Raw genomic sequence first — 14,583 nt, forward strand, 5'->3', positions numbered from 1 at the left:
GGCTGAGCCGAATATTTTGTCAGAGACGTACGAAGGCAGTCGGGTTTGTGGATTAACAGAGACCGAGATGACCATGATAAATTAAAACACTTTGACGGCCACTTGGCACACTTCGTTGCTTCAAAATAATTGTCATGACACAGCAGGTATATCTATTTAGTGACATGTTCATTTACTCAAATGGGATAACGGTTATTTAGACACATGCATATACAAAGATGAGATATTTCGTATTTAATCACACGTGGATATACCAAGATGGGCCATTCCAGCAACCTGCGGATGGTCGCGAGTTCCCCCCGGGTCTGCCAGGTTTTCCTCCCACCATAATGCTGGATGCCGTGGGATAAGTGAAATATTCTTGAGTACGGCGTAAAATACCAATTAGTTCCCTTTAAGTCCCGCTCAAAATGTGATGTTTGCAGGTGTGTAGAACCACGTGTTTTTGTGTGTCACGCGGATTCTTGGCCAGGGTATGAACGACATACGGCCTGATATCGCGTAATTCGAGGAACACCTGGGAACCTAAATGCTTTTGTACGGCTCAGTTGCAAACGAGAGAACTACAACTGTTATAATTGCGGATATCAGTTCGTCTTCGCCATAGAATAAAACTCGTGTTGTCATGACAACCTTTCTACTTGTCCGCGGCCACCTCGGCATAGGTCGGGGTTAAACGCTAGCCTAAAAATGCCGGGCGGGCGGCGCGTGGAAATGTGTGTACTGACCAAAGCGTCAGTGTCACACAGGCTTACCTGGCGCAGGAATCCCCGGAGGCGATTCTATACGATTCTACACAAATCGATAATTTCATAGCAAGGGTAGACAGGTTTGCAGATTGAAGCCGCTCAGCGCTGTACCTGCCGGGTGTGCGCGCCCGTACATGGTAGGCCTAGATAGCCCCGCTACTTATCGTCTGTGACTCTCGGTATTCCAGGAGCTCTACAGAGGTATGGCCAAGTTTCTCTGCAGGTTTTAATCCTCCGTTCTTCAGGAAAACAAGAGCTTCCGTCCATCCATCCACCCAGGAGGCTTTCATCCTTCGAATAGCGCAGTAAGTTTATAGGCTACAAAACGTTGAAACAGAATTGCTTGCGCAGATCTTGTCATTTTCCTTTTGGAAATGGCGTATCTCGAATAATAAACGCTGCATCTGCCAGTATAGTACATGGCAGCATTTCTTTTACTAGTAAGTTGTCAAGAATTTCACCGATAGGTTTGATCAAAACCAAATATGTTTGAACAAAGCAGCTTAAAACTGTTCACGCTTTGCTGTTGTGTGTTGTTATACCATTTTGTAGCTTATTACCACTGTGTTCAGCTACCAGAAACTACACCTGCAATTTATTTGTTTATTTACTTGACTGTTTTTTGCCACATGGTGGCTTAATCGCCGGTTTCATGTGGAACAATCTGCGAACGGTCGAGGGTATCCCGGGCGCTTCCAAGTTCCCCCCACCCCCACCCCTCCTACGATAATGCTGACCGTCGTGTAAGTGAAATATTTTTGAGTACAACATAAAATATCAATCAAATAAATACCTGAATAAATTGATATCCAAGACAGACTTGGGCGAATTATGTGAGTGTAGGAAATAACCGCGTTTCACCCGATATCCGACTGACTTAAAGCCACATCTTAACAACCGAGAGCATGAACCGTACATATATCAAGTTTCGTAGACTTGGCTATGTGTTGTGAAATAGATCATTTCTGATGACTTTAATCCAGTTGTAACTCTAGCTGCGATATACGTCTGAAATGTTAGCCAGTAATTACAAGCCGCCATGCATTCATTTATTTTCAATCAGATTCCGTGGAAACATTTCTTAGTTACAATTGCTTTGTAGTTCATAAATTAAATGTAACAGACATAGCTGTATTAATTCGCTTAACGCATGTCTATTAAACATATACCGATCTCTGTATATGATAATAGTGTGGACTAAAATTAGGTACTGATTTAGGTCTGTTTTCCACCGCACCAAGGTCGTAACTTTGTGAACTGAGTTTAAGTATTAATTTGAGTTTCTCGACAGCAATATCTTTCGACGTCCTGTCCTGTCCTGTATAGTTTTCTGCAATTACCCAAATGCCACCCACCTGGGTTTAAACGCACTGTTTTGTGAGGAAATGAGTCCGGAGTTGTTGAAAACGGATGTTGCAACCATAGAATAAAACGTTCGATCTGCATGGTAAAGGTAGCGAGCCAAAATACTAAAGTCGTAATAAGGTATAGTGTATTTAAAGTTTATTTCAGCATGTCTCATGCAGAAATCTGCTATTCCTTAGACAGTCTGGGATTGTGGATAGTTCAGTTGGGTGAAATGATGTGGACATGAGCATGGTTGTAAAGAGGAGGTCAGTGATTTTTGCTGGGTATGTATTTTTTTCCGTCCTCAATTCTAGAATTTGTGCAGTACGTATTTTCCTCCAGAAAAGTGGTCTAAAAAATGGATTTTGTGCGTTCGTTTGACAACTGGGCTTATACGTGACATTCAAAGTTGTCAAACGTGCGAGCGTACAGCACTAAAGTATTGCTCCTTGGGAACCTATTTTATTTTTAAGATTACTAGTCTCATCATATAGCGCTAAATGCCAGATATAATTACAATAATCCACTTCTGCGCACAAATTCAGGCTGTTGACCTACCATTTGGCCGGATGTAATGAGAGACATCCCAGGGCAGGATGTATGCCAATAATAATAATAATAATAATAATAATAATAATAATAATAATAATAATAACAATATCCTGTGAACTATAATATTTGCTAGTAAAACATCAAGACCCATGATCACAAAGCGATCTTAGACTCGAGTCAAAACTTCAGTCACAAACTTGTATGTTCCTTTGCATTATTTTAGCCGAAAATTTAGTTTACTTCAGCTTACCCAGAATTTACGCTGTCGAGCAAAATTTTGACCGCATTGAGCATAAGAAACGACAATTTTAAAGTCATTTGAAATTTTGAGTCAAGTCTGATTGCTTCGTGATATCGGGGCCTAGACTTTTTAACAGTCTTTATCCTCAAAGCAATCAGGAAAATACCTCTGATGTTCACATCTCGAATGTGCGTTTACATGTTGAGTCTGACGGTCAAGACAAATTAGTGCGTATTACCTCCCCTTTTGCCTTCCTATTCAACTAAGAGTTAATATGCCATCTAATATGTCTTTTAATACGTTCTAGAGTTCTGGAAAATTCTCTCAATGTTTTTCTTCATTCTTGTTTTGCAGAGTGCCTTTTCCCAGCAATACTATGTCGACAATATATAGCTTTTCATTTAAAACTGTACTAAAATAATAATTTGTTATCACGGTTCCCTGGGGCCTCCGTGGCTCACTTGGTTAGCGCGCTAGCGCAGCGTAATGACCCAGGAGCCTCCCCACCAATGCGGACGCTGTCAGTTCAAGTCCAGCTTATGCTGGCTTCCTCTCCGGCCGTACGTGGGAAGGTCTTGCCGCAACCTGCGGATGGTCGTGGGTTTCCCCCGCGCTCTGCCCGGTTTCCTTCCACCATAATCCTGGCCGCCGTCGTATAAGTGAAATATTCTTGAGTACGGCTTAAAACTCCAATCAAATAAATAAATAAATATCAACGGTGCCTTTTCATGTTGAGGATATGGTTTCGTTGACATTACTGTAGGCCCGTCAGTGTCCCGCATTATCATTTGATTTTGTCAGTGTACAGCGTTTTCTCAAAGTTGACATTAATACGTAATAACTACCGGTACTCTTACATTAAAACTGTTTACAAGTGTAATATGCACGAAGTTTACAATAGCAAATAAATACCACGTCTCAAGGCAGATGAACCAGATCCATAAAATTTATAACAGTTGCCATCGTGTGTGTGAGTTGTCCACTTTGGTGGGATCGATTTCAAGCATCGGATAAATCCACTGGGTTAGGACGCAAAACAGGAAAGAGCGAACTTTATCTGGCATCCGTAATTGAAATTTGAGGCAATATGATTGGTTAAAAACCAAAAAAGAAAAAAAAAATAGGTCATAGGTATAAACATTCGACCTTTAAAACACATACTGTTGCGAAAGGTAGAGGACATTCTACGTATGTCTACGAACCAGGGTTACTCATATTCAGTGTCTTTAGTTAGGTAACACTGAAACATCTGAAAAAGGAAAAAAACGTTAATTTAATCATTCAAATTCCTCAACCAGATTCTTGTATATGTCATGTCAAACCACCTGCACGATATTAGTGCGTTTGCACGATGTCACATCATGTCACATTATGACACATCATGTCACATCATGACACACCTAAATGTATTCATTATTCGTTCGCATTTATTCCGTGATATTATTTTGATATACCAACACGAACTATTCTACCCTCTACCTTTTAAATGGGGAATATATAAATAGAGTTATTATTTAAAAGAAAACCCCACACTTTATTACTGGTGATATGCAGACCTGGTGCTTTTCGACAAGAGGCAAATAACATAGCGTTTATAACAACACATCCGTTAAGAAGTGTCATTTTATTTTAATATGGCATGGGATGAAATTGCTTGTCTACGGAAGGCCCTGTTTTGGTCGACGATCGACGAAAGAAATGGTGTAATCTGCACAGCATTGGTGGCCTTGGTAATTACTCATCCCGCGAACTCCCGATATTGCCCACGATAACAGGTGTAAAGTTATTTTAGGATGTGATATATGTGATCTATGATACATTTTCTCCCTCTATGACCGCCCCTGATGGCTCATATGTTAGAGCGTCCGCTTCGAAGCAGGGGAGGACAGGGGTAGATCCGAGGTCAATCTAAGATCTTAAATGAGGAATTTGTATCTTCATCGCAAGGCGTTTCAGCATTAAGAGGATAATGCAGCGACTGTTTGATTCGTATCAGTATAAAGGCTTGGATTGGGCCACTTTTTCTTCGGTAAGTCGTCACAGTGAATCAGCACTAGATAAAAGAGCGGTGGAAAATCTGTCCTGCAACAAAGGGGCACATCACACGTGCATGCACTCTAAAGGTACCTTCATCATCATATGAATGAAAATTTGTTGAGTACGACGTTAAACCCGAAACACTCACTCACTCACTCTTCTCCCCAGTAGTTTAATGTACACATTTCCTTAGACACTGTAATCCGGCGACGAAACGCCTTCAGTGGTCAGGTGAGTCAGTTGCCATTATTATGCAAAAAATTCACTTACATCTAAATAATTAATGACAATGACTTTTTCGACGCCTCGTTGTTGACCGTTTGCATTTAGGCCTTTCCGTACCACCCTGTCTTGATCGGGAGTTTTGCATTTGGTTCCTTTTCAAAGTTTGTTGTCGCAAAAACATGTGACGTAAAATGTGACGAAATGGAAACGGCAAATCGTAAATATTACATCTTTATATTCATGGAAAATTGCATTGTTAATGACACTGTGTTGTGACATGCTGCCGTGTTTCAAGGCGATACTGGACTTCTGCACGGTATCGCTTTCTCATATATGCTGTCTTGCCTCACGGGTTTTGATTCAAACCAGTAAATCTTGACAAAATATTTATAAACAGTAAATTTTGTTTGATTTTTGTTTTTCCTTAAATCCAGTCGTCAACGTGATCATAATATTGGTAGTAAGCCGATTATGTTATTATGACACGACTGCGCTGTGCTTGTTTTTGTGAAGCGCATTAAGCATGTTCATGAACAAAAAAAATGTTAGGTTACTGTTTGATTGAAAACGCTTATAACAATTTATAATGCGCCATATAGACCATTTGGGTAGTGCCATATTTGCAGAGTTGAATTCTTTCCCCATTAAAATTAAAACATATCACAAGAGTTGATGTTACACCATTTTGTAATGGACGTTTTTTCCTTGACCTGTATTTGTTAAATATTTATGCTTCACTTTGATTTTAATGCCATTTTTTTGCGTCCTTGGAATCCCGAGAGATTCAAAAACATAAACAAACGATTGGGCCGTTACGCAAAATGCCCCCTTCGAACTGAAGGCCTGTTTTCATCACAGAATAACAAGGAAGTGAAGTTGGATGCCCTTAGCCGTTAAAGTGCAGTTGCACTGCCAGCCAGCCAGCGATCTGTTCTTTGCATTTTTAATTGAATTCCACAGGGCCACAGCTGTTTTGGGAATGAATTTATGCCCTATAGTTATATAAAACATGCAACACGCTAGTAAAAGCTGGACATAGAAGAGACGAGTGTCATGCCTTCTGCTATTGAAATAGGTACAAAGCGTCTCACATACATAATATATATATATTTCATATGTATAGATGGTGTCCAACCGTGAGTACTGGTCATTGTCCAACATGATTCCACGCCCTGAAATAGTGACCATTTAAGGATACATGATACGTAGGCACATTTTATATGTCCTAACAGCCCGTCTATTTTATGCATATCTTCCATCGGAAATATTCGGAATTGACGTCATTTATGAACACGCGGGGACTAGCTTAGCACCACCAATTCGGGCGCTCTCCCCAACAAGGTTTTTTGCCACCTGCCATCGTTGACGTCACCGCAGGAAGCTAACTGATTCCCGGACTGACTGCTGATAAAACCTGTATAGCTAAAGAACGTTTCTAAACCTCAAGAGGGTTTTTTACTTCTATATGTTAGGCAATATAATATACACCGTACTAGGAAATAAAAATTAAAAAATTTCATGTATCCTTTGATGTGGATAGGGGAGATTCGAGTTGGATATCTTTTGTTATCCAAGGTAAAAACAGTCCTACTGAATCCTGTGACCGGTGAAAGTGTTAGGCAACCTTTGTTGAAATTGGCTTACTGATCTCCTCTCTCACTTTCTTCTGAGACACAAATAACACCTCTTTCCTTTAGAAACTTTTCAAGATCACAGACGTTTAGGTTCTCAATTTGCTCTATTAGTCCTCTCTAAAGTATTTTGATACCCTTTTGTCAGACGCCCGTATTACAGTGGAGGTGATCAAAAATAGTTGCCTAACATTTTTGACAAGTCACATGATACTGTGTTGACGTTTGCCGTCAGGGCAAATCCCTTGATCTCACTCCTCATTCATCATTCAGTACATGAGATCAGCTCGCTGCCTCCTGATTTGCAGGTATGATGGGTCAGGTGTACCACCCAAAATTAGTATAACACAAACTCAAGCTACCATTGACAGTACAGTGGACTGTTATTTTTTGCTTTATGAAGGCAGGTATCGTCAAGCGTCAGTTCATTCAACGTCCCCATCGATTACTGTTGTCAAACGACATCCATAAAATCTGTTCTGCACGAGCGAAACACCTGTTCCCTGGTATCTTTATTTCATTGGTGAGGTGTCCGCAGGGCTAAGACAAAACTGAAGATGAATGCTGTTGGCATATTACTATATACAGAGCCATCTTGGTTAGAAATAGGCATTCCCTAAAAAACTCCACAGCAGTTAAGTACATGAACCTTTTCCAACGTAATGGCAACTCAGGGCTTCGGCTGAATTGGCCGGTGTCCTCATGCGCTGAATGAGTAATACGTTACAAATAAAACGTCATCTCAAACGCAGGTAAAGACATGTTTGAGTTCGAATGGGATACATTTCAACGCGGAATGGCGCCTTGGGGCATACGGAATTGATCGGTTTTAACTCGCAGTGTATATGTTATTCACAAAACGTCCAGAAACAAATAGAAAGAATCACGAGGCAAATCAGAATGAGTTACCTTTCCAGGCGTATTGAAGATTCGGTTTGAAGCTGACATTGTTCATTGTTGTATTGCAATAACCGAGTATTACGTTTCCGTTGCAAAAAAGTGCATAGCCTTGTCCCAAATGGGGAATCTCTTCACGCTCAACGGAAACTTGGGTCACAGTTGAATTAGTTATTGCTCTCTCACAACGAACAAGAGAGAACACACTTTGGGCTAGAGCGGGGTACCTTCCCACGTCCAAGCTACATAGACCATTGTAACCATGCAACGAGTGCATGAGTATTACGTTACCCACAAAACGTCGTCGCAATGGTTTACACCGAACTCTCCGCTTTCCACCACTTCTAAAATCGGCAGTAGTTGTATTACAGTGAAATATTTTCAAGCGTATTAAATGGCAATCGAATAAATAAATGTACATATATAAATCATTTCATATAAATACGATCCAGAGACGAAGGGTGAATTGCCATAAATTACGAGCTTGATCAAACTCCAGACGTGTCAGGGCTATACGTGTCAGGGATATGCAGCATGATTTCAGTACCCAGATATGCATTACTTCTTGACCACCAAGCTTATGTCTACGAGCGTTCCACTATATTTGTCTATGCCCCTGACTGAGGTAAACTGACAAGGCGGGCGTATTTCTCCGGTTACCTTTGACCATTTGCCGTGCAGCTGTCACGCTGTCGTCGTTACTTTGGTTTTAATACTTTTGTTGTACGTCTTTACTTATGTCATGTTGTTTATCTATTAAACAAGATGACATCTATATCCATTAAGCTTATGTGTGAACGTTACAGCGTACTGGTTTATACGTCCAGTGTGCCACAGTATAACACCAATCCCGCTCTCCATGTATATATACTGGCGTTTGTAGCACAATTGACGCATGGCACAATAGGAGAATTTCGAGTTCGAACTCTTTTATCATGGAAGGAATAAAAAGTCCAACTGTATCATTTATCACGGTCATTTCTTCTTGGTGTTGCATGATGGCGCAATCTACAGGGAAGACATAGCCTGTATTGTGAAAATTCCCTGTCTTTTCTCTTCCCGAAATACAAAAAGAAGGCGACCAGTAAAAGTGCTTAAATAGCATCCGGGCTTTTTCGGTGTTACTTTTCTATGTGTGCACTGCAATGTGGGGATATCTGGATAATCGAGCTTAGAAGACAATTAATTTAATGGTGGCTCTGCTTTTTCCAGCTGCTTGATTTGACTGCTCCTGCGTTTTAATAAAGATAATGGTCATGACGGCGGACAAGAAATCAACACACGTCAGGTAAAGACTGGGATTTATCCTTGACATATTTCTGTCAAGTATCAGACAAAGGAAGCGTGCAGGTCTGTATTGAAAATGGCACAATAATCAGATATTTAGCTTGTGGAGGTTTCCTTTACCTAAATGTCCGTTGTCTTTGAGTGTATGCGTGGTCTAAAATGACTTTCAAAATGGTTTCATGAATGGGTTTCAAGACGGTTTCGTGAATGGGACTGAAGATAATTTCGTGAATGAGGTTTAAGACGGTTTCGTGAATGGGGTTCAAGAGGGTTTCGTGAATGGGGTCATAACATCTTCATAAATGGGGTCAAGATGGTTTCGTGAATGGAGTTCAAGATGCTTTCATTTAGATATCTGACAAAGTTAAAATGAAAAACGAAGGTGTGCATGTTATAAATGAGGCAAGTTTGTTTCCCTGGCCACCATTTTCAAGTGCACTTTCCAATTACGCACACAGCAGATTTATTTTGTCATTATATCGTGTATCGCATACAGTTTTTTCATTGGTTTGGTGAGTCAGCTCCTTCACCTGCTGTGCCCCACAGGTCATGCTTCTTTTATTTGGTGCTTTAATATTAATAAGGTGCTTCTGCAGTATTAAAGCATTCTACAAGACGCTACGTGGACTCAGCGTGTCACGGATGGTATGTACAGTCAACAACTACTTCATTATTCCGAGCGAACGCCATAGTCCGAACCTTTTAAGCATCCCGTAGGAAATACGCAATTCCAGATTGCACCCAAGCCCCTTCTTCCAAACCAAACTTGTAACAGTACTACAGTCCACCTCTTTTAACCGGCCACTTATATTCAGCTATCTCTGCAATCAGCCATATTCACTACTAAAATTAGCTTTAGTCAGTGACACGAAACAGCACAAGCTCTACACATCAATATGTTGGATATCCATATATTTGCACAGAAAATGAAGTTAGAACACGTTTTCTTATCCATAATGTTAAACTGCTAAGCTCGGTTTCAGGGGGAAAGAACCCTTTGCCGACGTCATATTTATTAAAAAAAGAAATACAATGGCATGCAATGCAGTCGATTTTTTTTGAGGTTTGCTGTGTAAGCGGCATGGACTACAAGGTTCCTGTGCACATTTTCTTTGTGGTAATCTGGTCTCAAAATGATAATCCGACCCAGATCGCTTGCCTTTCATTCAGCGGGTGATCCTAGACGTAGGTTCAACATATTTTCAGAGAAAGAGTTTTTAGGATTCCCCAACTTCTATTGTTACCGGGCCTTTGGTGGCAATGTGCAGGCAATAGTGTGGCCTTTCATGAAGTTATCACCATTTTTCTCTCATCGATATGACAGACGTCACACCTGAAAAAAAAAACGTCCATGTCTTGCCAAAGGGTGGTTGTTTTACTCCTCCAACTTCCCTTTCCGCATCCATAAAACGGCCGCTAACGGAGGCCTGTAAGTCATTAATGGTGATACACAACCATCTAATGAACAAAAATAATAATAAAGTTCACGTGTATGGAAACTGTCCTGGCTTGTGTTACCACTAATTCATATTAATGCAGAAAGTATATTGCCTTTCGATGGCCATATAGAGATATACGCTACTGAACATTTTCTGGTATCAATCAAAGTTTGCATTAAATCCACCGTGAATCAAACATATATTCTCTGTACTAGAAAGGTTCTAGTGCTGTCTTTTTATTTCTTTTTTTTTCAATGGTTCCTGACCAGTGAGATAGCTGGCTTAAATCTACACTCATCTGTCAAAAGTTATTGTGGAATTGTTTGTTACCCCGGTACAGAAAAATTCTATGGGTAGGTAAATTTACAAACAACTTTTTTTATGTTTTCTGGTTAGAGTATTGCTTTTCTTTCGTGCATGATAATAGCGTATGGAGGCAATAAGCTAAATCCCAATACGAAGGCAATCTACATTTTGTCACATGTAACTGGCGAAATGGTAGCTCTGCCTCAGCTTTAGCCCGTTTTGGTAGCAGGCACAAACCGCCTGTCGACACTGGTAAGGTTTCGCAAACGACCGGTTTCCATGACGACAACCAACAGCCAGTTGGCGTACAGCCGTTCTTGAATATTTCATGATGATAATGCTGCATCTGGGAACGACATATAAACAGCCTTTTTGTACACGTGACACCACAGGTGTGCTACTCATCACAATAGAGTTTGTAACTACCTTTTCTCTCACTACTTTATAGCTCAGCTAACCTGACAGTACCCAGTATACTTTTTATGATGTGTTTTTTACACTCCTGTCCACAACCCTGATATCTTTGCTATTCAAGGTAAAAAGAATCATATTTTCATTGGAAAATACCCAATCTCGATTCTTCCTGTCTTCACGATGAAGCTCTGTTGGTAACTTGTTACCCATGCATTGCATGAGAACACTAGCCAATTCAGTCTGGGCCCGGAGATGCCATTGCACTGGAAACGGTGTCGTGGCAATTAAAGGCAAGATGAATCGTCTTTTTCACTGGATAATGCGTGTACTCAACAGGGATTAAGCAATGCTACATTTAAAAATCTATCCCCGCTTTCTCTCTGCATCGGCGTTTTGTACTTTGGTTATGGTATTAACCTAGTGATATGGGTAGCTGATGCCACCATCGTTAAGATCATTGAATTTTATTCCCTACGTGTAGAAACGCATTTCTGTGCTGCGATGCATAACCTACTCATGCATCTGAAGGTGCAAAAGTCTTACGGCACTTTTTTCAATAAAGCCTCAGGAAAGATGATCATATCTTTCCACAGCGTGCTGAGCGGTGCTTCATTTAGACACTACACATCTGTGAGTGGCTACCGGGTTTTGTGTGAAAACCTGTCAATCATTTAAGGTTGCAACAGCTCGTTTAGGTTAATGGGTGCACATTGAGCAAGAAAAGTTCGCAAGACTTTCTCCCAAGAAAGACCAAAGACTTGGACTAGGCTTGGAGTATGAGTAGTCCACAAGCATAATACAAAAATAATAATAACAATGAAAAAGAAAATCTGTAGCATGGGGAGTAAAACCAAAGCAGCGACAATTGGCAAATGGTCACATGTAACCAGTGATAAACCTTTTCTTGTCAATTTACCTCTGACAGGGTTTTATTTTATCTGTCACTGTAAGTGCTCAAGCAGCAGTGCTTTACACACGCCCTAGCATTATGGCTTTAAGCAGAATTAGGTAGTCTGAGAGGTATCTCTTCGTAATTGATTGATTCACCGTTTCTTCACTTAACGTTGTACTAAAGAATGTTAGAATTTACACGTTTCTTTTTCTCTATACTTTCAGAAATGGCGTCGCCCATGAGCTTTAATCAGGATGAGGCGGCGCATTTCGTGAAGAATATCCTGCGGGTTGACGACACCGGTAACGGAAACAAGCTCGCTTTGCTGAACAAAATCATCTACAGCTTCAAATCGAATGTTGCTTGTCACAATATTGGCCTGCTCTCGTCCAAGGCCCGACAGCTCCCCGATTGGACCCGCGTCAAAACTGACATCCTGAACGGCAAAGGCGAACTAGGCTGTGCCCTTAATGTCTTCATGGCGGGGTTACTTAAAGCTCTAGGTTTCGACGCCAGTCTGAGTACGGCGGTCATGTACGCTCTTGACGCTTTCCACAGCTCTCACCTTATCGTCTTGGTAGGTGGTCTAGGCAAGCCCGGGGAACATTTCCTAGTTGACGTGGGTAACGAGCACCCGACCCTGGAGGCTGTGCCCTTGGGGTTCGGAGAAGAATCTCCAGAGTACCATCACTCTTACTTGGAGTACAAATTCATGTGCCGAGACGGCCGGATTTTAAGACTGCACAATCGGGGTCAGCACGATTCCAAGGCCCAGATAGATGCCTCTCTGGACGGTTTTTACATTTTTTACGATTTCGACTTGTCGTCTAAGACACAAGAGGATTTAGATAACTGTCTAAGTCTTATTTACACGAACCCCCGGGCCTCGCCATTTCATAGGAGCCTCCGTGCCAGTATTTTTCGAAACGGTATGTGCATTCTACTGAAGGACAACGAGCTGTACGTCGAAAGCGACGAACACAAGATGGTCTCACGACCTCTGAACTCAAATGAAGAGCTCATGAAGGCTTTCACGGATTACTTTCCCATGATAGATGTGGAATTAATTTTAAAAGCGCGAGAGACTTTGAAAATGGCTTAAGCAACTCCTTTGCGTAGTTTGCTGCCTTGTGGCCATGTGGCCGGCGCTAAATATACATTTAGAGTGTTAGCGATGATGTTCAAAAAGGCTGGTAACGCCAAGTTTTCCAGTTATTTATAAGGATTTATTAGTGAACTTTCATCGTTGCCATGTGGCTTTTGTGACACGTTGATTAACTTACCAGCATTTAGTGTTAACCTAATCGGGGAATCCAATCTAGTATTCACACGTCCAACGGCAGCGGAAATGAATACGTTTTTCCTGCCATTGCCAGAACCAAAAAGATTTGCTGGTATTATTTTCGCAAACGGGACTCTCACAGAGGGACATACCTACGTGTTGTGTGCGCAGGCGCATCTGTTACGTATATATGTCAAAATATTGCACATCAGGGGCCCACAACTATGCTGCTTGCACTTTAATACAAAAGCCTTTATCACGGATTTTTAACATGCACTGGCTAACTCGTAGGGGAACTGTCCTGTTTACGTCCAGCTCATACCCTTTAGTTTTTCCTTTAAATGTTTCTTGTCAAAAAATGTCCTACAGACGCCATTGGTGAAAAAATAAATCTACTTCAACACCATGATCTTTCTTTAAGTATGCGTGTTTAAGAAAAAAAGACTGATGCGGAAAGCCACATTCAAAGTTCAAATGGGTTAGACTCAGATGTCTTGAGGGATTCTTTGGCTGAAAAGTTACCGGATATATACACCTACAGGGATAGCCCATCGGGTAACGTGATAGAATCGTCTGAATCATAAGAAATGATAGGTTACAACTTCAGCCAGCATTGATGGATAGACCACTCAATGCCCCTAATATCTAAAATTACACTTATTGATTTTCTTAGATACTTCTAGAGATTTAAATCAATCGCAGCATTGTTTTCTTTTCATTTATCTGTTTCAAAGTGGATACTATCTCCACAATTTTAACACTATCTGAGTCATCTGCTTTCCTTGCAGCAGGTTGATCGCAGCAAAATTATATTTATAATACCGGGACCGCTTGCACACAGCAATCGTAGCTACAATGGATTGTATTGATCGAGTCACACCCAAGACTTTAAAAGAGGGAGTTGTAACTTCCTCGCTTGGCGTTCAGCATGAAGGGGATAGTGCAACGACTGGTTGACCCGTATCAGTATAATGGCTCGGGCGGGGCGGTTTACTTGCCTTCGGTAAGTCGTCTCAGTGAAGCAGCACTAAATAAAAGAGCGGTGGAAATCCGTCCTGCAACAAGGAGGCACATTACACGTACATGCACCCTAATGATTCCTTCGTCGTCATATGACTGAAAAATTGTTGAGTACGACGTTAAACCCCAAGCACTCACTCACTCACTCACAATGGATTGTACAGCCTACAATTGACTTTACAGTCGATTGAAGAAAAAGTTGCCTTGTTTGCGTAAATGAATTGCAAGGCGGTTTTAAAATTTGAAGTTGTAAATCGCACGTAG

At 41.1% G+C, this 14,583-nt stretch overlaps 1 protein-coding gene across 2 annotated transcripts in view; it reads left to right on the top strand.

Annotated features, from left to right (window-relative positions):
- LOC135480606 (uncharacterized) overlaps positions 1 to 13,708 on the top strand; it is a 23,902-nt gene extending 10,194 nt beyond the window's left edge. For both annotated transcript variants that reach the window (XM_064760486.1, XM_064760487.1), the window contains exon 2: positions 12,242 to 13,708. In XM_064760486.1, coding sequence (XP_064616556.1) covers positions 12,244 to 13,119 — 876 coding nt within the window. In that variant the 5' untranslated portion in view covers positions 12,242 to 12,243 and the 3' untranslated portion in view covers positions 13,120 to 13,708. The remainder of the gene's footprint in view (positions 1 to 12,241) is intronic.
- Positions 13,709 to 14,583: the final 875 nt, after the last annotated feature.

The sequence above is a fragment of the Liolophura sinensis genome, chromosome 13 (assembly GCF_032854445.1).
Source record: "Liolophura sinensis isolate JHLJ2023 chromosome 13, CUHK_Ljap_v2, whole genome shotgun sequence".
Taxonomy (NCBI): Eukaryota; Metazoa; Mollusca; class Polyplacophora; order Chitonida; family Chitonidae; genus Liolophura; species Liolophura sinensis.